The sequence below is a fragment of the Balaenoptera ricei genome, chromosome 7 (genome assembly GCF_028023285.1).
Source record: "Balaenoptera ricei isolate mBalRic1 chromosome 7, mBalRic1.hap2, whole genome shotgun sequence".
Taxonomy (NCBI): domain Eukaryota; kingdom Metazoa; phylum Chordata; class Mammalia; order Artiodactyla; family Balaenopteridae; genus Balaenoptera; species Balaenoptera ricei.
In genome coordinates this window covers 1,433,844-1,457,137 of record NC_082645.1, presented here as the reverse complement: position 1 = coordinate 1,457,137, position 23,294 = coordinate 1,433,844, and the positions used below count along the sequence as shown (strand labels likewise).

Sequence of the window (23,294 nt, the reverse complement as noted above, 5' to 3'; positions counted from 1 at the left end):
ATACTTCCCCACATTATTTCATGTAAATGTATTCATAAAACCTAGGAAAATCCTTTTTTTCTAGTAGAAATCAAAGTGTCATTTATCCTCAGCTCAAATTGAGAGCATTTATACATTTAATATTTCAGGCCTAGTAACAATCAGACTTTCCTCTTTTGTACATTCAAGCCTTCATTCCTTCAACACACAAAGCCACTCTCAGATTGACTATAAGCATAGGTCAGAGTTTTATTTCAAACAAAGAGGCTTTCTGAAAAGCCCAATTCAAAGATTCTATCTTGGCAGAGACATTTTATGGGGAAAAATGTTTAGACAATTATTGTTAGATTGGATTTTAAAAAAGAAGGAGATGACTATCTAGTTAAGGACAATTAGCCTTTTTGCATTATTGGTTAAAGTTCTTAGACTAGTTTCAAGACTAATAGTCAATTGAGTGGGTTTCCTAGGAGGGGCTTTTAAGCTCAGTAAAGTCTATCAAAAAATTGCTCAAGTATTTTATCAAGAATGCTAAACTATGTTTAGTGACAGATGTTGACTAGACTTGTGGTGATCATTTCGCAGCATATACAAATATCAAATCATTATGTTATACAGCTGAAACTAATATAATATTGTATGTCAATTATACCTCAATAAAAAAGTATAGGTTTAAATGCTTCTATTAGAAAAAGAAGAAATGTGTAAAATCAATGATTTATGATTCCACTTTAAGAAACTAGAAGGGGAGAAAAGTAAACTAAAAAAGTAAGCAGACAGAAAGAAAGAAAAAATAGAGATAAGAGCCAAAATCAAAGAACAGAAACAAGACAAGAGAGACATACACACATATAGTTCCACATCAGCAATAATTGTCCTATCTAGTGCCCAGATCTTGGTTTCTAGATACTTTCTACTACAAGGAAGCTGGGTTGCTTGGAGAAAAGGCTGATTCCAGAGCAGTGAAAGCACAAAATGAGATGGAACAACTTTTTGTGCCTGAGAGTAAGTACTCAAAAAATCATGCGGAAAAAGCATAAGGACACAGGAGTCAAGTTGAAGGGGTTCACACGGATCAAATCTGAGATGATCTGGTCATCAAAATAAACAATGATAGTAATAGATTATAATCCATTGAATAAAATAAAGTCTAGAATGATATAAATAAATATACTATATATATGAATAGACAAATGAACATATATAATTATATACATAAATGTATATGTATATACGATACAATCTCTTCCTTATAATTAGTATAGAAAAAAGAGTAAGAAAATCATTATTGAATGATAAAACCAGTGGGTGAAAGTTTGATGAGGAACAACATATTTATGTGATCTTAAAGTGTCTCCCCACAAATTACTTATTAATCATGAAGGAAAAAATAGTCTTTATAGGAAAGAAATCTGGTGGGTCCCAACTTAACTAAATGATCAAACATCACCAATACTGGGACAAACTGGTAACATGTACCGCTGATATGATGCAGTGAAAAAGACACAACATCACTTCTGTAAAATTTCTACCGCAAATGCATAATTTATATGTAATCATGAGGAAAGATCAAAAAAACACAAACTGACATTCTATAAAATTCTATAAAATAGAATAGAGGGACATTCTGTAAAATAACTGGATTGTAGTCTTCTTCAAAAATATCCAAGTCAAGAGTGACCAAAAAAAAAGATTACCTGTTCCAAATTAAGGGAAACTTCAGAGACATGACAACTAAATTTAATGTGATTATCAACTGGATCTTGGACCAGGAAAAAAAAACTAGCTATGAAGCACACCGTTGGGATAACTGACAAAGTTTGAGTATGAACTGGTGATATTATATATGTGTGTGTGTGTGTGTGTGTGTGTGTGTGTGTGTGTGTGTGTGTATATATAATAACATTGATATAATGTTATTATATATATATCAACTTATAAATTTTCTGATTTTAAGAACTGTACTATGGTTATATAAGAAAACATCTTTTTTCTTAGGAATAAACTCTAATTTATTTAGGAGTAAGGGGCTGTAATGTCTCCAACATGCATACAGTTCAGAAAAATGTGTGTTTCTGTATAGATACACAAATATCTATACAGAAAAAATAATAAAGAAAAGGGGTCAAAATATAAACAATTGGTGAATCTGGGTAAAGGTTATGTGGCAGATCCCTGAACTAGCCTGCAACATTTCTATCTGTCTAATCATTTGAAATTCTGTCAAAATAAAAAGTTGTCCACCACATTAATTAATCAATTAATCAATTAAAAATAGGAGTTTGGGGCTGGATAGGACATTCCAACCAGAGGATAAACCTAGTAAAGTGAGAAAACTATGAAGATTTTGGTATAACTGGAACACAGTGTGACTCATTCAGGATTCCAGCAGAAAATAAGATGGCATACCTGAATTGAGAAAACTAGAGAAAAAAATTAATAAATGGATTATTTACAAAGGTATGGAAAGCTCCATTACCATTCTGGGCCAAAAGACAGAGAGGGCTCTGTGAAAAGGGCCTGCTAACAGGAGCCAAGATTTTTAGGTGGAGCCAAGTTGATGACTCCAAAGGGAGGGATCTGGGGCATAAACACTTTTCTCCATTCTCTAATCTCCTGCCTATGTTGCCCATTAGTTAAACCCAACTAGAAACCTGAGGTCAAGGAAGCCTGTTGTACAGTACAGACAGGTCAGCTTCCAGGGGACAAACAGGAGTAAGATAAGATACCCAGAGAGCAAGTGGATGGGATGTGAGGGGGTGAGGGAGGAGAGTAAGAGAATGCAAAAGTGAGAACAAGAGAATGAGAATGAACATGATGTTGCATAAATATGAAGATGAGGACTTCAACATTAGATGACATGTTGCGTTTTAATTGCCTGTAAGGCAGCCAAGTGGAAGTGTCCAACAGGTAGCCATATACCCAGGACTTGAGGCTTAGGAGCTAGATCTTTGTTTATGGATGAGACTGCTCAAGCAGCACAAATAAGAGTGATAATCAAAGACAAGAGAAACCCAAGCTAAGAGATATGTGTAGTCAACACTTAACATTTTTTCACCATTCATCTACTTTTTCATCCTGTGCATCTGTTTTTTCTCTCCATCACTCCACTGAAAGTGCACTTAATAAGGCTGCCAAATCCAACAGAGACTCTTCAGTCCTTATCTTTTTCATCCTCTTCTAAAGCATTACTTATTAAACACTTTCTCCTTCAAATATCTCTCATTGCATTTTTTTCTAATACCACTTTTTTTCTGTCTCTCCTTCTCTGCCTCACTGGCTCTCTCTGCCTGTGGACATTCTCCCTCTGTTTTGCATTCCTGCAAGCACTCCACCCCCAGTGTTGATGTTCCCTATGGCTCTAGCCTTAGCCCTCAGCAAAAACTACGGAGGCCAGTAGGCAGTAGAAGACATACTTAAAGCTCATGCACACACAAAAACCTGTACATCAAAAACTCTATATCCAGCAAAACTATCCTCCAAGAATGAGGAGAAATGAAGATATTCTCAAATAAACAAAAGCCAAGAGAATTCAATGCTAGTAGACTTGCCATACAAGAAATGCTAGAGGATGTCCTTCAGACTGAAATGAAATGACACTAAACAGAGAAGAAATCACAAGGGAAATTAGAAAATATTTAATACAAATATAATATAAAACAAAACATTCCAAAACTCATGAAATGCAGCTAAAGCAGTGCTTAGTAGGAAATTTATAGCTCTAAAATGCCTATATTGAAAAAGAAGAAAGATCTCAAATCAATAGCCTATATGTCCACCTTAAGAAACTAGAAAAAGAAGAGTAAGCTAAACCCAAAACAAGCATAAGAAAGGAAATAGCAGATACTAAAGCAGATATAAAAGAAATAGAGAATAGAAAACAATAAGAAAATCAATAAAATCAAAACTTGGGTCTTTGAGAAGATCAACAAAATTAGCAAACCTTTAGCTAGACTGACCAAGAAATAAAGAGAGAAGATTCAATTGTTAAAATTACAAATGAAAGAGGAGGGTATTACTAGAGACCTGACAGAAATAAAAAGAATTATAAGAAAAAATATGAGCAACTGCGTGCTAACAAATTTGATAACCTAAATGAAATGAAGAAATTCCTAGAAGGACTACAGAAACTGACTCAAGAAGAAATAGAAAATCTGAATAAACCTATAATAAGTAAAGAGATTGAATCGGTGATTTTAAAACTTCCACAAAGAAAAGCCCAGGACTAGATGGCTTTACTGCTGAATTGTATCAAATTTTTTAAAAAGAATTACAACCAATCCTTCACAAACTCTTCAAAAAAGTACAAAAGAAAGCAACACTTCCTAATTTATTCTATGAGGCCAGCATACTCCAAAACCAGAAAAAGAAATCACAAGAAAACTACAGACCAATATCCCTTATGAATATAGATGTGAATTTCCTCAACAATATTTATTAAACTGAATCTAGCAACACATAATAAGAATTATACACCATGATCAATTGAGATTTAACCCACAGATGCAAGATTGTTTCAACACACAAAAATCAGTCAATACACCATATTAATAAAGGACAAAAACTACATGATCATCTCAATAAATGCAGGAAAAGCACTCGACAAACTGATAGTCTTTCACGATGAAAACACTCAAAAACGAGTATAAAGGAACTTCCTCAACCTGATAAAGAACATCTATGAAAAACCCACAACTAATATCATGCCTAATGGTAAAAGACTGAAAGGTTCTGCTCTTACCACTTATATTCAGCATTGTACTGGAGATATTAGCCAGGGAAATTAAGCAAGAAAAATAAATAAAAGGCATAAAAACTGGAAAGGAAGAAGCAAAATTATTTGCAGGTGACATGACCTTGAATACACAAAATCCTAGAGAATCCACAAATAAACCATCAGGGCTAATAAACAGATGCAGTAAGGTTGTAGGATAAATATACAAAATATATACAACACATACAAGATAAATATACAAAAATTACCTGTATTTCTATATACTAGCATTGAATAATCCATAAATGAAATTGAGGAGACAATTCCATTTACAATGGCATCAAGAAGAATAAAATACTTAGGAGTAAATTCAACTAAAGAAGTGCAAGATTTGGACACTAAATTACAAAACATTGTTGAAGAAAATTAAAGAAGACCTAAATAAATAAAAGACATCCCATGTTCATTGGTTGGAAAATTTAATATTGTTAAACGGCAATACTTCTCACATTGATCTACAGATTCAATGCAATCCCTATCAAAAATCCAGCGTTTTCTTGTTTGTTTTTTGTTTTTGCAGGAATTGACAAGCTGATCCTAAAATTCATATGGAAATGCAAGGGACCCAGAATGGCCAAAATGATTTTGAAAAAGAAGAACAAAATTGGAGGACTCACAGTCCCAATTTCAAAATTTTCTACACAGATACATACAGTAATCAGAACTGTGTGGTAGTGGCTTAAGGACAGCCATAAAGACAACTTATTTTGAACAAAGGTACCAATACAATTCAATGAAGAAAGAATAGTCTCTTCAATGTATTATAGTGGGATAACTGAATACCCACATACAGAAAAAAAATAATAATAAAGTTGGATCTCTTCTTTACACTCAAAATACACAAAAGTTAACTCAAAATGGACCAAAGACCTAAAGGGAAAAGCTTAAACTACAAACTCTTAGAAGAAAACATAGTTGTAAATCTTCGTGACCTTTTAGGCAATAATTTCTTGAATATGACACCCAAAAGCACAAGCAACTAAAGAAAATAGATTAAATTCATCAAAATTTAAAAATTTGTGCTTCAAAAGATACAACCAATGAAGTGAAAAGAGAGCCCACAGAATGAAGAAAACATTTGTAAATCATACATCTGATAAGTCTCTAGTATTCAGAAAATATAAAGAACTCTTACAACTCAACAATAAAAAGGAAACACATGGGCTTGAATAGACACAAAGGATATAAGTAGATATTTCTCCAAAGACATACAAATGGCCAATAAGCACATGGAAAGATGTTCAATGTTATTAGTCATTACAGAAATGCAAATCAAAATTACAGTGAGATACCACTTTGCACCCACCATGATAGCCATCATCAAAAAGATGGATAATGACAAGTGCTGGTGAGGATTTGGAGAAATTGGGACCCTCATACATTGCTGTTGGGAATGTAGAATGCTGCAGCCACTGTGAAAAAGAGTTTCTCAAAATGTTAAACATGGACTTACCATATGATCCAGCAACTCCACTCCTAGGTATATACCCAGGAGAAGTGAAAACGTGTTCATACAAAAACTGCTCTGTACACAATTGTTCAGAGAAACAATATCATAATACCCAAAAAGTAGAAACAACCCACATGTCCATCATCTCATGAATGGATAAACAACAATGTGGTATATCTATACAATGGAATATTATTTGGCCCAGAAAGGAATGAAGTACTGATTCAGGCTACAACATGGATAAACCTTGAAAACAATATACTAAGAGAAAAGAAGGCAACATACTGTTTGATTCCATTCATATGAAATGTCAGAAGAGGCAATTCCATAGACACAGAAGGTAAATTAGTGTTTTCCAGGGGCTGCAAGGAGGTAACAAGGAGTGCCTGCTAATGAGTACGGGGTTTACTTTGGGGTGATAAAAATGTTCTGGAATTAGATAATGGGAATGATTACACAAATTCATGAATATATGAAAACCCACTGAACTGTACACTTTTAAAGGGTGAATTTTATTGTATGTGAATTATATCTCAAAAAAAGAAGAGGGGGTATCTCCTACACCCCTGAATCCTAGTCTTCATTTGTGGAGACAACTAATGTTACTTGTTTCTTGGCTACCATTCGTGAAATAGACTTTATACATACAAACATATATTTGTGTGTCTACAGGTCCCTTAGTAGAAACAGAAGTATGAGCATAGCAGATACACTGTCCTAGACTTTGTTTTCCCCTCTTCACGATATAACTTCAAGATCATTCCTCTATTTTTAATTAATTAATCTTTTTATTGAAGTATAGTTGATTTACAATGTCGTGTTAGTTTCTGCTGTACCGCAAAGTGAGTCAGTTATACATATACATATATCCATTCTTTTTAGATTCTATTCCCATATAGGCCATTACAGACTATTGAATAGAGTTCCCTGTGCTATACAGTAGGTTCTTATTATTTTATATATAGTAGTATGTATATGTCAATCCCAATCTCCCAGTTTATCCCTTCCCCCTCTTTCCCCCTTGATAACCATAAGTTTGTTTTCTACATCTGCGACTCAATTTCTGTTTTGTAAATAGGTTCATTTGTACCATTTTTTTAGATTCCACATATAAGTGATATCATATGCTATTTGAATTAACTTTAGTAAATTCCATATGACAGTTATTACATTGTATTTTCTCAATTACAAGATGTCTTTTTTTCTTATTAATCAATTTGTTTATTGGAGTACAGTTGATTTACAATGTTGTTTTAGTTTCTGCTGTACAAAATCATTCCTCTTTACAATATAACTTGGTGATTATTTCATTACAGCATATGCAAGTATCCTTCATTCCTTTTTATTTTTGGATATGCTATAATTTAGTTTGATAGTCTTTTGCTGCTACAATAGTGTTGTAATTAACTTCCTTGATGTATTTCCATTACATGCATATGGGTGGGATACTTTCTAGAAGTAAAATTTCTGGTTGAAAATATGTTCTTCTTATTTTGATAGATGGATTTATTATTGATTATTGATTTAATGTCTCTCTTACTAGATTATGAGTTTCCTAAGGAGAGGGAACATTTCTTTTTTCCCCAAAATTTGTTCATTTATCACTGTATACTATTCCATTACAAAAATATATCATATTCTTTTTTAAATTTATTTATTTATTTTTGGCCGTGTTGGGTCTTCGTTTTTGTGGGAGGGCTTTCTCTAGTTGCGGCAAGTGGGGGACACTCTTCATCGCGGTGCGCGGGCCTCTCACTATCGCGGCCTCCCTTGTTGTGGAGCACAGGCTGCAGACGCGCAGGCTCAGTACTTGTGGCTCACGGGCCCAGTTGCTCCGCGGCATGTGGGATCCTCCCAGACCAGGGCTCGAACCCGTGTCCCCTGCATTAGCAGGCAGATTCTCAATCACTGCACCACCAGGGAAGCCCTATCATATTCTTATTCATTGTACTTTTAAAAAATTATAGTTGATTTACAATGTTATATTCATTTCAGGTATACAGCATAGTGATTCGATACATTTCTATACATTACAAATCAATCACCACAATAAGTCTAGTAACCATCTGTCACCATACAAAGTTGTTTTTTTTGGCTGCTTCTGCACTGGAACTTGGAGCGAGTTTTTGCACCTGCCCTTTAAGGATGGAGTCTCAGTTTCCAGCCTCTAGCTCTCCTAAACATAACACCCACTGGTTTTCAAAGCCAGATATTTTGGGTGCTTGTCTTCCCAGTGCAGGACCACCAGGCTGGTGAACTCAGTGTGGGACTTGGACCCCTTGATCCTCAGGGAGGACCTCCACAGTTGTGATTTTCCTCCTGCTTATGGGTCACCATGCCAGGAATGTGGGTCTTGACAGTCCATGTCTCCACCGCCCTACCTGTCAAGTTGTGGTTCTTTCTTTATATCTTTAGTTATGGGAAAAATCTTTTCTGCTAGCCATCAGGTCATTCTCAGAGATAGTTGGCCTGTAAGTAGTTGTAATTTAGGTGTGACAGGAGGTGAGCTCAGGATCTTCCTACTCTGCCATCTTGATCTTTCTCTATCCCCATTTCTGTTCTGTTGACCAGAACAATCTAGATTTTAGCACATTGCTTGACATAGTGCTTTACTTATTTGTAGACAGACAAGCCTGTGTGCTTTATTGTACAAAGTGTCAAATAGAAATTCAAAGCTACATCATTAAAAAGCAAACAATCTAATTTATAGAGATGGTAATTGTTTGGGGGGGTTGGTTGGTTTTTGTTTGTTTTGCTTTTCATCCAGTTGTTTGTTTTTTATGTTTTCCTTTTAAACTCCAGTATATTTTCAAAAATTGTGCGGGTCAACTGCAATGCATCATTTTAAGAAATATAGAATCCTTAATTTCATCTGAAGACATCAGCATGTTTTATTAAATAAACGCCTGCTTCTTATATTTCAGTATTCTGCATTTCAGTTACTTAAAAAAAACAAGGTTGGATGGGGGTTGATATGCAGCTTTAAGAGACCTAATAGCGGCACCTGCTGGAGAAAATGTCAATGAGTTTTGAAGCCATTAAATCTTAAAAATTTTAGATCAGTTTGTTTCTATTAATCAGGAAGAAATTTGTTATTTTACCATAGGAATAGGAGTGCTTGTAATATGTAAATATAATTAAGTTTACAAGAGGTTCTTTGATGTTCTACAAAATTAGAGATAAAAGTGTTTTTTCTTTTTTCAGGATAAAGTCATTTTGGGAACCGATTACCCCTTTCCACTAGGTGAGCTGGAACCTGGGAAACTGATAGAATCCATGGAAGAATTTGATGCAGAAACAAAGGTAGGTGCCTTTTACTTCATGATCTTCCTGAATTTTCCTGCTCTAATTGTGTTTGGTTTCAGAGCACTTTGCTATGTGATAGCAAAGAACAGAGAAATCGTTACACTTAATATTCCTAGAACTGTTACTTGATCTCCAGAAATAGCTGACCTATTAAAGGGCAAAGGAAAGTTAAAACGCTGAAAGTCAATCTAGTACAACTAAATTCATAAAGCCAAGAAAGAAATCTGTAAAGAAGCACATTATAATAATATATTTAGATTTGCATGTTAGATGAATAAGAGAAATGTCTAAATTTTTCCTTTAATGTTTCTATTACAAATCTACCAATCTCAAAAGTCGTAATGATTCTAGTTATTTAGATATTGAGACTAAAGTCTTGATTAACAGAACTCAAGGATCTAGAACCCTCAAGTAACTGGATTTTTTTTTTTTCTTTTAGCATTTGACTTTTAGAGTGGCTAAAAGTGCCTTAATGCTGCCACTGCCATTCTGTCCCCAAGGCTCCTGAACAACAATGAGGTTAAAATGAGACTCAGTGTCCCCAGATTTCCTCTCTTTTGCCATCCCCTTCCCATTCCACACCCACCCCCAACAAAACAAGTTCTTCCTAAGACTTCACTGCCAATCACTACCACGGGACAGGGATGGCCAAAAATGAAAACATGGGGATATATAAATTCTTAACAAATCTTAAAAAAGTTTTAGTCATAATCCTTTTGTATAAGTCTTGGCCTTCTTCTAAACTAGAATCCAAAATTTCTCTTCAACTCTAATTCTCTGCTTTAATTTTTAAGGATATATTAGCTCATCACATCTTCTCAGTAGGCTTGAAGTACATGAACAGATGCCAACAAGGGTCCTTTTTCTTTTTTTTAGATTTATTTATTATTTGTTTTATTTATTTTTGGCTGTGTAGGGTCTTAGTTGTGGCACTAAGGATCTTCATTGAGGCATATGGGATCTTTCGTTGTGGCACACGAGCTCTTCCTTGTGGTGTACAGGGCTTTTCTCTAGTTGTGGCGTGCAGGCTCCAGGGCGTGTGGGCTCTGCAGTTGTGGCGCAAAGGTTCCAGAGCACGTGGGCTCTGTAGTTTGCGGCACGCAGGCTCTCTAGTTGAGGCGCGCGAGCTCAGTAGTTGCGGTGCGTGGGCTTAATTGCCCCACGGCATGTGGGATCTTTGTTCCTTGACCAGGGATCGAACCTGCGTCCCCTGCATTGTAAGGCGGATTCTTTACCACTGGACCACCAGGGAAGTCCCAAGGGTCCATTTTGACATATACTAGTTGCAAGTTATTGACTGGGAGACCTAAGACTGCTTTAAACAGGAAGTTTCTCCTTTGGCACTTACCCACCTTAAGGCACTAAAAGTCTTGAATTGTTAAATATATACTTATTAAAGTAGTAAGCAATACTGGTTTTTTTACTTTTTATATCAAAGGTTGAGAAATGAAAAACTTTCTATAACATTAACCAAAATTATACTGAAACCAGATTACCCCAAGTATCCTGATTAAGACTTTAATGGAATAATAATTATTATTATTACATGCCTTTTGTTATTTACTTTTATGTGCTTATCACTTTCAAGTTTTCAGAAAATCTTGAATAAAAATTTTATATTGTCACAAATTCATGACATTCTGTATAAGGTTACTCATTATAACATTGTTTGTAATAAAACTAAAAACAATCTACAGGGGAATAAATAAATAATAACATATCCATACAATGGATTCTATACAGCCATAAAAAATATTAAGAATCAATTTCTGAGATATATTAAGTTAAGCAAGGTGCAAAAACTGCATATAGTATACTTCCATTTATGTATGGTATAGTATCCATTTGTGAAAAAAAATTATAAACCTACATATAAGTATCTGCATATATATGCATAAAATATTTCTGGAAGAAGGACAAGAAACTGATAACTCTGGAAAGAAAAAGTAGTGGTTGGGTAGCACTAGTGAAAGGAAATGTACATTTTTATACCTTTTGAATTTTGAGCCACATGAAGGTAAAATTTCACTAAAAAATTTTAAATGAAATAAATAAATCCATTTGATGAGCACAACCAGCCTGGGAGATAGTCAGGCAAATGCATTCCACCATGTAGATGCAGAGGAGAAAAACGAGACTTGGGGGCTGAGTGATTTGCCAAAAGGGATATAACTGCTGGATTACAGCACATGGACCCAACCCCAAATCTCCAGACTCCAGGATCAGGTTTCCATCCAACACACCAAAATGTATCTCCTTCAAAGAATACTCAGTACCAACCTATTTTATTATTTTTATTTATTTATTTATTTTTATTTGGCTGCGTTGGGTCTTCGTTGCCGTGTGCCGGCTTTCTCTAGTGGCGGCAAGCGGGGGCTACTCTTCGTTGCGGTGCGCGGGCTTCTCATTGCGGTGGCTTCCCTTGTTGTGGCTTGTGGGCTCTAGGGCACAGGCTCAGTAGTTGTGGCACATGAGTTCAGTAGTTGTGGCTCGTGGGCTCTAGAGCACAGGCTCAGTAGTTGTGGTGCATGTGCTTAGTTGCTCTGCAGCATGTGGGATCCCCCCAGACCAGGGCTCAAACCCACATCTCCTGCACCAGCAGGCAGATTCCCAGCCACTGCGCCACCAGGGAAGCCCCCCAACCTATTTTTTTTTAAATAAATTTATTTATTTATTTTTGGCTGCTTTGGGTCTTCGTTGCTGTGTGCGGGCTTTCTCTAGTTGTGGTGAGCAGGGGCTACTCTTTGTTGTGGTGCACGGGCTTCTCGTTGCAGTGGTTTTTCTTGTTGCGGAGCATGGGCTCTAGGCACACGGGCTTCAGTAGTTGTGGCACGCGGGCTCAGTAGTTGTGGCACACAGTCTTAGTTGCTCTGCGGCATGTGGGATCTTCCCGGACCAGGGCTCAAACCCGTGTCCCCTGCATTGGCAGGCGGATTCTTAACCACTGTACCACCATGGAAGCCCCACCCAACCTATTTTAAAAAGCAAATAGTTTCTCACAGCAGCAACAGTCACTTCTGAATCTTCCTTTAGAGGAGGATGGCCCAAGTGTGAATCTGGGAAGAACCCTGAGTAAGAGGTCCCTGCCTCAAATTACCCACTCTGCAAGGCTGTGTGAGAACCCTGAAGTGGTCATGATATATAGATACACACTAATGGTACGGATATTACACGACACCATATATGTTTCCTTCCACCCTCAGTTACATACCTGCCTTTTGCAAACGGGATATATATCAATTAGGGTATCACAAAATTACCCCTCAAATCACAAGAGTTCTTTCTGTGGAGATGATCTAATCTATAGCTGGGGAGAAAGTGAAAAAAAAACTTGGGAGTCTTTTTCTCATGTGAAATTTATAAATGTACATACTTGTACAGTTTTCTGAGACTCTTCATCTGTATCACTTTTCTTGCTCCAAAAGAGCTTACTTTTTATTCAGGGCCATGTGAAAGGACAACACATATACCGAGAAGGTGGTAGGTGGCTAGATGACTTCTGGGCACTCTTTCCAACTCTCTTATCTTACAGATCTAAAACTCACTGGAGGGTCCTGTAAAAAGAAAGTCATTTTCCTAAGAGGGTTTTCCCTGTTGTAATTCTCCTCCCCTCCTCCCACAACCAAGTTTCAAACTTAGATTTCAAATAGAGGACAAAGGGGGAACTGAAGGCAGTTAAAAGGTACAAACTTCCAGTTACAAGATAAGTAAGTACTAGGGTTATAATGTACAACATGATAAATATAATTAATGCTGCTATATGTTATATAAGAAAGTTTTAAGAGACTAAATCCTAAGAGTTCTCATCCCAAGGAAAAAAATATTTTTTTCTATTTCTCTAATGTATCTATACGAGATGATGGATGTCCACTAAACTTATTGTGGTGATCATTTCATGATGTACATAAGTCAAATCATTATGTTGTACACCTTAAACTTATACAGTGTTCTATATCAATTATATCTAAATAAAACTGGAAGAAAAAAAAGAACTTCATTCCTTTTGGGGCCTGAATATTCCATTTATGTATATACCACATTTAAAAATCTATTCATCTTTTGATGTATGCTTAGGTTGTTTCCATCTTTTGGCTCCTGTGAATCGTGCTGCTATGAACATTCGCATACAAGTATCTGAGTCCCTGTTTTTAATTCTTTTGGCTATATAACTAGGAGTAGAATTGTTGGGTCATATCGTAATTCTGTTTCTAATATATTTAAACTTATCATTCTATTATTTTATATAAAAAGCATTTGCAGAAGTCTTTCACTAGGAACTGTTACTATAAAAATAAGCATAAAACAAATATACATTTTATACATTACTTATAACATAAATACACATTATTTACATGTTTCAAAATTCAAAAAAATCCATTTTTTGTCCATGATTGTCAACATATTTGAAAAGTAGGGAAAATAATAAAACCATAAATATACCACACACCATTTATATTTTTGCTTTTAAAAGACTGTTCAATACAAATATATGAATATAATTTGAAAAACAGTGGGGTAAAACATGGGTCAAGAGATTCATTGTTTAACCTGCTAATATTTTTCTCTCACATTGGGGAACTGAATTTTTAAAAACCTGACGAAGACACTTAATAAGTACTTTAAAACAACCATTAAATAATGCTTTACAATAAAATCTTTTCTTTTTCAGGATAAACTCAAAGCTGGCAATGCTCTAAAATTTTTGGGTCTTGAGAGAAAACAATTTGAATGACTGAATTTACTACAAAGGCAAATTTCAAGAAGATATTTTATCTTTGTTTTTAAATATGTATCACATATGTATCACTAAAATCCTATTTTGAACACTTTTATCTAGAAATAGAATATATATCCTAAATTGTTCATAACAAAAATGACTCGTGCTTTTATTCTGAAAAGCAGTACATTATTTCATTTGCAAATCAAAAATAATTTTCCCAGTGCCTTTTAAATTAATGTCAGAAATAAAAAGCAAAATGTCATTAATGATTTATATGGAAAAAATAACAGATTCATCCCAGAGGGTTCAGGTAGGGTCTACTTTGAGCAAATATATGTTAATAGGGCCCAAATAAACTGTTTTTATTCACTTTCAACACCTACCATTAGCCCAGAAGTGGGCTGGGAGTGCTTTAGGCTCCAAAAAAATAAATGATATACATATTCCATAACATCTAGGAGCTTATAGCCCAATTAAGGAGGCAAGATATATGTTCATGGAATAAGAACTAAGCAGTAAAACATGCGTGTCACAGAAGTTTCAGTAAGAAAAATTCATTTGGATTCAAACTTTGGGCAGATCATCACAGAAGCTGGAACTTGGGCTGAGTCTATAAGGATGGATAAGGCATGTTTAGGTTTGGAAGCTAGGAAATAGATAGAAAGGCAAAACTATGGGAACATAGTTCCCATATGAATGAGAACTTACCTATTCTGCAGAAAAGTTTCAGTATATAATTTACTTTTACGAGAATCTCTTTTAATTTAAAATATGGAGCAGAATGTTTAAAGAAGGCTGTAGAGACTGAGCAGGGCAATACCAGGGTAGCCTTGTTCTACTCACTTCATTTCTGGTCATCCCACCTGGGCTGCTGAAAATGAACTCGGTCCTGGGAAGGGTGATGAACGTCTGTGGTTCATGTTCCTCTGGCTGAATTCTAAAATCAAATATAATTTTTCTAAATTACCCTCTTGCTTTCGATTCATTCATACTTCTTTTCCCTTCCATTAGTCAAGAAAATCAAGTTGAGTACTGGCATGTGATTTGTACTGATTTAATTTTTGCAAAACTACACCCATCTCATTATTTTTTCTTCATTTATTTAGTCTGTAACTCCATCTCTTTCTTGCTACTCCTGTTGCTTTCTAGGACTTTACCCACCCACCACTCTGTTACTCCAATCTGCCTAAAAAGAAAAACAAAGTTGCGCAAAACAGCAACATGAAGCATGTGTTATTATTTTTTTCCTTCCTCATTCTTTGGGGAAAATATCTGTTCCTTTTCAAATAATATATATTTGAGCACTGTTAACACAGTGTTTAATGATTGTGTTATTATGAAAAGTAACTTGATCATCTCATTCAGTATCATAGATCTACAGATACATAGCTTAAATAGATAACCGGGTATATTCATGGTCACAGAGTATGTATATGATGTGCCAGTACTGTAGGACAGTTCCAGACACTGGGGATACAGAAGTTAACAAAAAGGATAAAATTCCTTCTCTGATGAAGCGTACAATCTGGAGGGTAAGGAACATAAATAAATGAAGGAGGACAAAGAAAGGAGGAATGGAGAGTGACAGGGAGGGAGGGAGGGAGGAAGGAAGGAAGGGAGGGAGGGAGGAAGGAAGGAAGGAAGGGAGGGAGGGAGGAAGTAAGAGAGGGAATTCTTCTCATACTGATAAACATTATGCAGAAATTAAAACAAGGAAATGTATAGAGCGACTAGGGGAAGGATGGGAGATAAAATATTAAGCTGTGAGGCCAGAGAACACCGCTTTAAAGAGAACTTTGAACTAAGACTCGAACAATAGAAAGAAAGAGCCATGGAGAAGAGTCTTGCGGGCAAAGGCTGGAGCAGCAAAGGCTCTGAGGCAGAAAAGAGCTGTGGCAGAGCTCGTGAGCAAGGGGGAGAGAAGTAGGGACAAAGCGGAAAAGCTGGCCAGATAAGCAGGCCAAGGTCAAGAGTTTAGATTTTCATATTAAGTTTTATAAGAAGACACTGGAGTTTTTAAAATAGGTTTGTGACATGCTCTGACTTAGGTTTAAAAAACAAAACACATTAGCAGCTGTGTAGAGAATTATTTAAAGGGGTCAAGAATGGTACTAGGGAGACTAGGCAAGAAATGATGGTGACTTGGGCAAGAGTAGTAGAAAGGGAATGGTGAGATGGGGTTGTAGGGAGAAGCAACAGCACTTGATAAATGTGAGGACAAGGGGAGATGGGAAGGAAAGAAGTCAAGGTTGATACCCAGGTGTCTGTCTGTATGTGTGAGTGCACCACAGTTTGTTCAATCAATCTCCTACATTCGAACATTACATGTAATTTCCAATATTTTGCAATTACAAACAACACTGCAATAAAATTACGTTCATTTCTTACATCATACATAAGGACAACTCCAACTTTGATTTGATCAAAGATTTAACTCTAAGATAAAATGAAACTATGCAGATGCAAGAAAAGATGAGAAAATTCCTCTTTAATCCCAATGTAAAGAAGGGCTTTCTTTCTTTTCTTTTTTTAAAAATTTATTTATTTAATTTATTTATTTTTGTCTGTGTTGGGTCTTCGTTGCTACACGTGGGCTTTCATAGTTGTGGTGAGCGGGGGCTACTCTTGGCTGCGGTTCGCGGGTTTCTCATTGCAGTGGCTTCTCTTGTTGTGGAGCATGGGCTCTAGGGGCGCGGGCTTCAGTAGTCGTGGCATGCGGGCTCAGTAGTTGTGGCTTGCAGGCTCTAGAGTGCAGGCTCAGCAGTTGTGGCGCACAGGCTTAGTTACTAGGCGGCATGTGGGATCTTCCTGGACCAGGGCTCGAACCGTGTCCCCTGCATTGGCAGGCGGATTCCTAACCACTGCGCCACCAGGGAAGCCCAAAAAGGGCTTTCTAATGATGTCTTTTCTGTGCAATAACTCTGGGGACATTTAGCCTCTGAGATGTAGCTAAAGGTATTAAACTCATCCATACCTTAGACACAGATGCCTTGACTCCTAGTTTTTTTCACTAGAGCAGCTGAGCAGATTTATTTTACCATCATGAGAAAGACTGGGAAAAACAGATTTAGGAAGAAAGAGAATCGATAGTTCTACTGTTGGACTCATTATATTTCAGATGTGTCTTAGACATTTAGGTAGGAATGTCCAGTAAGCAGTTAGGTATATTACTCTGGAGACTTCAAGAGGGAAGCTGCGGAGAGGCCATCAGTGTACAAAAGGTATCTAAAGAAATAAGACTGGATGAAATCACTGAGAGAAAAAGTAGAGCAGAGAACCAAAAGAACCCAGGACAAATTCCTGGGATTCAGCAGCATTTGGAAGTTGGATGGAGGTAGCCAGCATTGAAAACTGAGTAGTGCCCAGTAAGGTAGGAGGAAAACCAGAAAAATGTGGTATTCAGAAGTAAGAGGCAGACAATATTTCAACAAGTCCTAACAGCTTTAGGCATTAAAAAAAAAAAAAGCTACAATACTATGGTACTTTACAGAATCATATGCCCCCAATATAACTCAATCCCTTTATCCCAAAATAGTTCCACTTCCTATAGTCCCAACTCTGGTTAATGGCATCACCCAGTCACCAAAATTCTCTCCTTCACCCATATCAAACCTGACATTAACTCTGATAGATTCTGCCATTTTAACATATACCTTTCACTTCTTATCTATTCTTTCTTCCCTAATGCTCCCAACTAAATTCAGGTCCTCAAGTCTCAGCAGGACTATTGAAATAATCTCTTATGTATACCCCTGCCTCTTGGCTTAGTCTGGTACAATCCATCTTCCACACTGTGGCCAGAGAAAATTCTCCAAAGTATGTATCTGATTGTATTGCTTTCTCTCTCTCTCTCTCTCTCTCTCTCCTTCAAAATTCCTCAGGACCTAAAGTGATGGTTTCTAGGCTTTGGGATTTCATTAATCAGTACCTCCCCCTTTGAAAAACTGTACTGATATCTCTACTAGAACATACTTCTCATTTGGGATTGCAGCTGCTATCTTCTCACTGGACTGGGACTTCCTTGAGAGCAGAAACTATGACTTCATTCACTTATGCGCTCATTCACACACATTCAACAATATTTATTGAGGGTCTATAACGCACCAAGAACCACACTAGGTCCTGGGATAATGTAAGTAAAAACAAACACAGTTCCTGTCCTCAATTGTGCTTATAATCTAGTTAGGGAGACATGTATCAAATAAGCAACAAATTAATATAAAACTTCTACCATTGGGCTTCCCTGGTGGCACAGAGGTTGAGAATCTGCCTGCCAATGCAGGGGACACGGGTTCGTGCCCCGGTCTGGGAAGATCCCACGTGCCGCGGAGCAACTAGGCCCATGAGCCACAACTGCTGAGCCTGCGCGTCTGGAGCCTGTGCTCCGCAACAAGAGAGGCCGCGATAGTGAGAGGCCCGCACACTGCGATGAAGAGTGGCCCCCACTTGCCGCAACTGGAGAAAGCCCTTGCATAGAAACGAAGACCCAACACAGCCAAAAATAAATAAATAAATATTTTTAAAGAAACAAAAAAAAACTTCTACCATGACCAGAGCTATGAAGGAGAAGCATACAGTGTATAGAGAGCTTAAAATAAGGGATTTGAGCCAATCAGAGTTGGGGAGAGAATTTTCAGAAGTGTTGCTTGAGCTGGGATCTGAAGAGCAGACAAGAGCTAAAAGGTAGAGAGGCAAAGAGGAGAGTGAAGAATATCTGAGGCAGAGGAATAAGAAATAAGACCACAGTAAGAAATAAGACCACTGGGGCTGGAGGTGAGAAAGCAAAACATTCTTGGTACAAAGTGACAAGATCACATGGGGCCATATGTTGGTTGAGGAATTTTATCTATCAAAAAGCAATGAGGGGACTTCCCTGGTGGTCCAGTGGTTAAGACTTTGCCTTCCAATGCAGGGGGTGCAGGTTCATTCCCTGGTTGGGGAACTAAGATCCCACATGCCTCACAGCCAAAAAACCAAAACATAAAACAGAAGCAATATTGTAACAAATTCAATAAAGACTTTAAAAATGGTCCACATCCAAAAAATCTTTAAAAAAAAAAAAAAATAAAAAAAATAAAAAATAAAAAAAAAAAAGCAATGAGGTTTTCAGGCTTCCCTGGTGGCGCAGTGGTTAAGAATCCGCCTGCCAATGTAGGGGACACAGGTTCGAGCCCTGGTTCGGGAAGATCCCACATGCCGCGGAGCAACTAAGCCCGTGAGCCACAACTACTGAAGCCCATGAGCCACAACTACTGAAGCCCGCACGCCTAGAGCCCGGGCTCTGCAACAAGAGAAGCCATTGCAATGAGAAGCCCACGCACCGCAACGAAGAGTAGCCCCCCCTCGCCGCAACTAAAACAAAGCGCGTGTGCAGCAACGAGGACCCAATGCAGCCAAAATTAAAATAAATAAATTTAAATTAAAAAAAATAAAGTTAAAAAAAAAAGAAGCAATGAAGTTTTCAATTAGGAGATGACAAAATTAGAGCTGAATTTTGAAAAGACTCTTCTGGCCCTAAAACAATACTGCTCACACCCAGAATCTCAAAAATCTCTCAGGAAAATCACTTTTTCAGGCTTTTCTCGCCCATGTTTTCTACTACAAGTACTTCTCCAAAACATACTCCTGGGGGGAAAAAAAATCCCACCACCATCAGATTCCAAAGGACAACCACGCATAGTTTATCCAAGTACTTCTCTTCATTGTACTCTACCCTTCCCCATATTTTCGATCTCCCCTAAAAAGGAAGTCAGCTCTAATTCAATTTATATTACCCAACCAGAAAACTTAAACTTATATTGATGTAAAAAAAAATGATACAAATGAACTTAGTTACAAAACAGAAAGAAACTCACAGACACAGCAAACAAAATTATAGTTACCGAAAGAGAAAGGGGGGTGGGGGGAGGGATAAATTAGGAGCTTGGGATTAACATATACACACTACTATGTAGAAAACAGATAACCAACAAGGACCTACTGTATAGCACAGGGAGCTAAGCTCAATGTTTTATAATAATCTATAACGGAAAAGAATCTGAAAAGGAATATATACGTGTGTGTATGTGTGCGTGCGTGTCTGTGTGTGTGACTGTACCACTGTGCTGTAAACCTGAAACCAACTAACAAGCTAATCAACTATAGTTGATACTGTAAATCAACTATACTTCAATTAATAAAAAGTATATTCGAGATTGGTTCAAGATGGCGGAGTAGAAGGACGAGCCCTCACTCCCTCTTGCAAGAACACCAGAATCACAACTAACTGCTGAACAATCATCAAGAGGAAGACACTGGAACTCACCAAAAAAGATACCCCACATCCAAAGACAAAGGAGAAGCCACAATGAGATGGTAGGAGGGGCACAATCACAATAAAATCAAATCCCATAACTGCTGGGTGGGTGACTCACAAACTGGAGAACACTTATACCACAAAAGTCCACCCAATGGAGTGAAGGTTCTGAGCCCCATGTCAGGCTTCTGAACCTGGGGGTCTGGAAACAGGAGGAAGAATTCCTAGAGAATTAGACTTTGAAGGCTAGCAGGATTTGACTGTAGGACTTCGACAGGACTGGGGGAAACAGAGACTCCACTCCTGGAGGGCACACACAAAGCAGTGTGCACATCAGGACACAGGGGAAGGAGCAGTGACCCCATAGGAGACTGAATCAGACCTACCTGCTAGTGTTGGAGGGTCTCCTGCACAGGTGGGGGGTGGCTCTGTCTCAGCATGAGGACAAGGACACTGGTAGCAGAAGTTCTGGGAAGTATTCCTTGGCGTGAGACCTCCCAGAGTCTGGCATAAGCCCCACCAAAGAGCCCGGGTAGGCTCCAGTGTTGGGTCACCTCAGGCCAAACAACCAACAGGGAGGGAACCCAGCCCCACCCATCAGCAAAGGAGCAGATTAAAGTTTCACTGAGCTCTGCCCACCAAAGCAACAGCCAGCTCTACCCATCACCAGTCCCTCCCATTAAGAAACTTGCACAAGCCTCATAGATAGCCTCACCCACCAGAGGGCAGACAGCAGAAGCAAGAAGAACTACAATCCTGCAGCCTGTGGAACAAAAACCATATTCACAGAAAGATAGACAAGATGAAAAGGCAGAGGGCTATGTACCAGACGAAGGAACAAGATAAAACCCCAGAAAAACAACTAAATGAAGTAGAGGTAGGAAACCTTCCAGAAAAAGAATTCACAATAATGATAGTGAAGATGATACAGGACCTCGGAAAAAGAACGGAGGCAAAGATCGAGAAGATGCAAGAAATGTCTACCAAAGACCTAGAAGAATTAAAGAAAAAAACAAAGATGAATAATACAATAACTGAAATGAAAACTATACTAGAAGGAATCAATAGCAGAATAACTGAGGCAGAAGAACGGATAAGTGACCTGGAAGACAGAATAATGGAATTCACTGCTGCAGAACAGAATAAAGAAAAAAGAATGAAAAGAAATGAAGACAGCCTAAGAGACCTCTGGGACAATATTAAACACAACAACATTCGCATTATAGGGGTCCCAGAAGGAGAAGAGAGAGAGAAAGGACCCGAGAAAATATTTGAAGAGATTATAGTCAAAAACTTCCCTAACATGGGAAAGGAAATAGACACCCAAGTCCAGGAAGCACAGAGAGTCCCATACAGGATAAACCCAAGGTGAAACACGCCGAGACACATAGTAACCAAGTTGGCAAAAATTAAAGACAAAGAAAAATTATTGAAAGCAGCAAGAGAAAAATGACAAATAACATACAAGGGAACTCCCATAAGGTTAACAGCTGATTTCTCAGCAGAAACTCTACAAGCCAGAAGGGAATGGCATGATATACTTAAAGTGATGAAAGGGAAGAACCTACAACCAAGATTACTCTACCCGGCAAGGATCTCATTCAGATTCGATGGAGAAATCAAGAGCTTTACAGACAAGCAAAAGCTAAGAGAATTCAGTACCGCCAAACCAGCTCTACAACAAATACTAAAGGCACTGCTCTAAGTGGGAAGCACAAGAGAAGAAAAGGACCTACAAAAACAAACACAAAACAATGAAGAAAATGGTAACAGGAACATACATATTGATAATTACCTTAAACGTGAATGGATTAAATGCTCCAACCAAAAGACACAGACTTGCTGAATGGATACAGAAACAAGACCCATATATATGCTGTATACAAGAGACCCACTTCAGACCTAGGGACACATTCAGACTGAAAGTGAGGGGATGGAAAAAGATATTCCATGCAAATGGAAATCAAAAGAAAGCTGGAGTAGCAATGCTCATATCAGATAAAATAGAGTTTAAAATAAAGAATGTTACAAGAGACAAGGAAGGACACTACCTAATAATCAAGGGATCAATCCAAGAATAAGATATAACAATTATAAATATATATGCACCCCACATAGGAGCACCTCAATACATAAGGCAACTGCTAACAGCTATAAAAGAGGAAATTGACAGTAACACAATAATAGTGGGGGATATTAACACCTCACTTACACCAATGGACAGATCATCCAAACAGAAAATTAATAAGGAAACACAAGCTTTAAATTACCCAATAAACCAGATAGATTTCATTGATATTTATAGGACATTCCATCCAAAAACAGCAGATTACACTTTCTTCTGAAGTGTGCATGGAACATTCTCCAGGATAGATCACATCTTGGGTCACAAATCAAGCCTCAGTAAATTTAAGAAAATTGAGATGATATCAAGCATCTTTTCTGACCACAATGCTATGAGATTAGAAATGAATTACAGGGAAAAAATGTAAAAAACACAAACACATGGAGGCTAAACAATACCTTGCTAAATAACCAAGAGATCACTGAAGAAATCAAAGAGGAAATCAGAAAATACCTAGAGACAAATGATAATGAAAACACGACAATCCAAAACCTATGGGATGCAGCAAAAGCAGTTCTAAGAGGGACGTTTATAGCTATACAAGCCTACCTCAAGAAACAAGAAAAATCTCAAATAAACAATCTAACCTTACACTTAAAAGAACTAGAGAAAGAAGAACAAACAAAACCCAAAATTAGTAGAAGGAAA

The 23,294-nt window shown here is 37.3% G+C and overlaps 1 protein-coding gene and 1 long non-coding RNA gene across 6 annotated transcripts in view; one reads left to right on the top strand and one right to left on the bottom strand.

Moving 5' to 3' along the window:
- LOC132368868 (uncharacterized) overlaps window positions 1-23,294 on the bottom strand; it is a 124,665-nt gene that overhangs the window by 88,721 nt on the left and 12,650 nt on the right. The window contains exon 2 of the long non-coding RNA XR_009504169.1: window positions 15,070-15,163. This is a non-coding gene — a long non-coding RNA (uncharacterized LOC132368868). The remainder of the gene's footprint in view (window positions 1-15,069; window positions 15,164-23,294) is intronic.
- ACMSD (aminocarboxymuconate semialdehyde decarboxylase) overlaps window positions 1-23,294 on the top strand; it is a 98,250-nt gene that overhangs the window by 63,377 nt on the left and 11,579 nt on the right. For 4 of the 5 annotated variants that reach the window (XM_059927619.1, XM_059927617.1, XM_059927616.1 and 1 more), the window contains 2 exons: window positions 9,405-9,503; window positions 14,176-14,380. In XM_059927619.1, the coding sequence (XP_059783602.1) occupies window positions 9,405-9,503; window positions 14,176-14,238 (162 nt within the window). In that variant the 3' untranslated portion in view covers window positions 14,239-14,380. Of the gene's footprint in view, window positions 1-9,404; window positions 9,504-14,175; window positions 14,381-23,294 lie in introns of those variants that run through there. The other variant, XM_059927618.1, reaches the window with a different exon arrangement.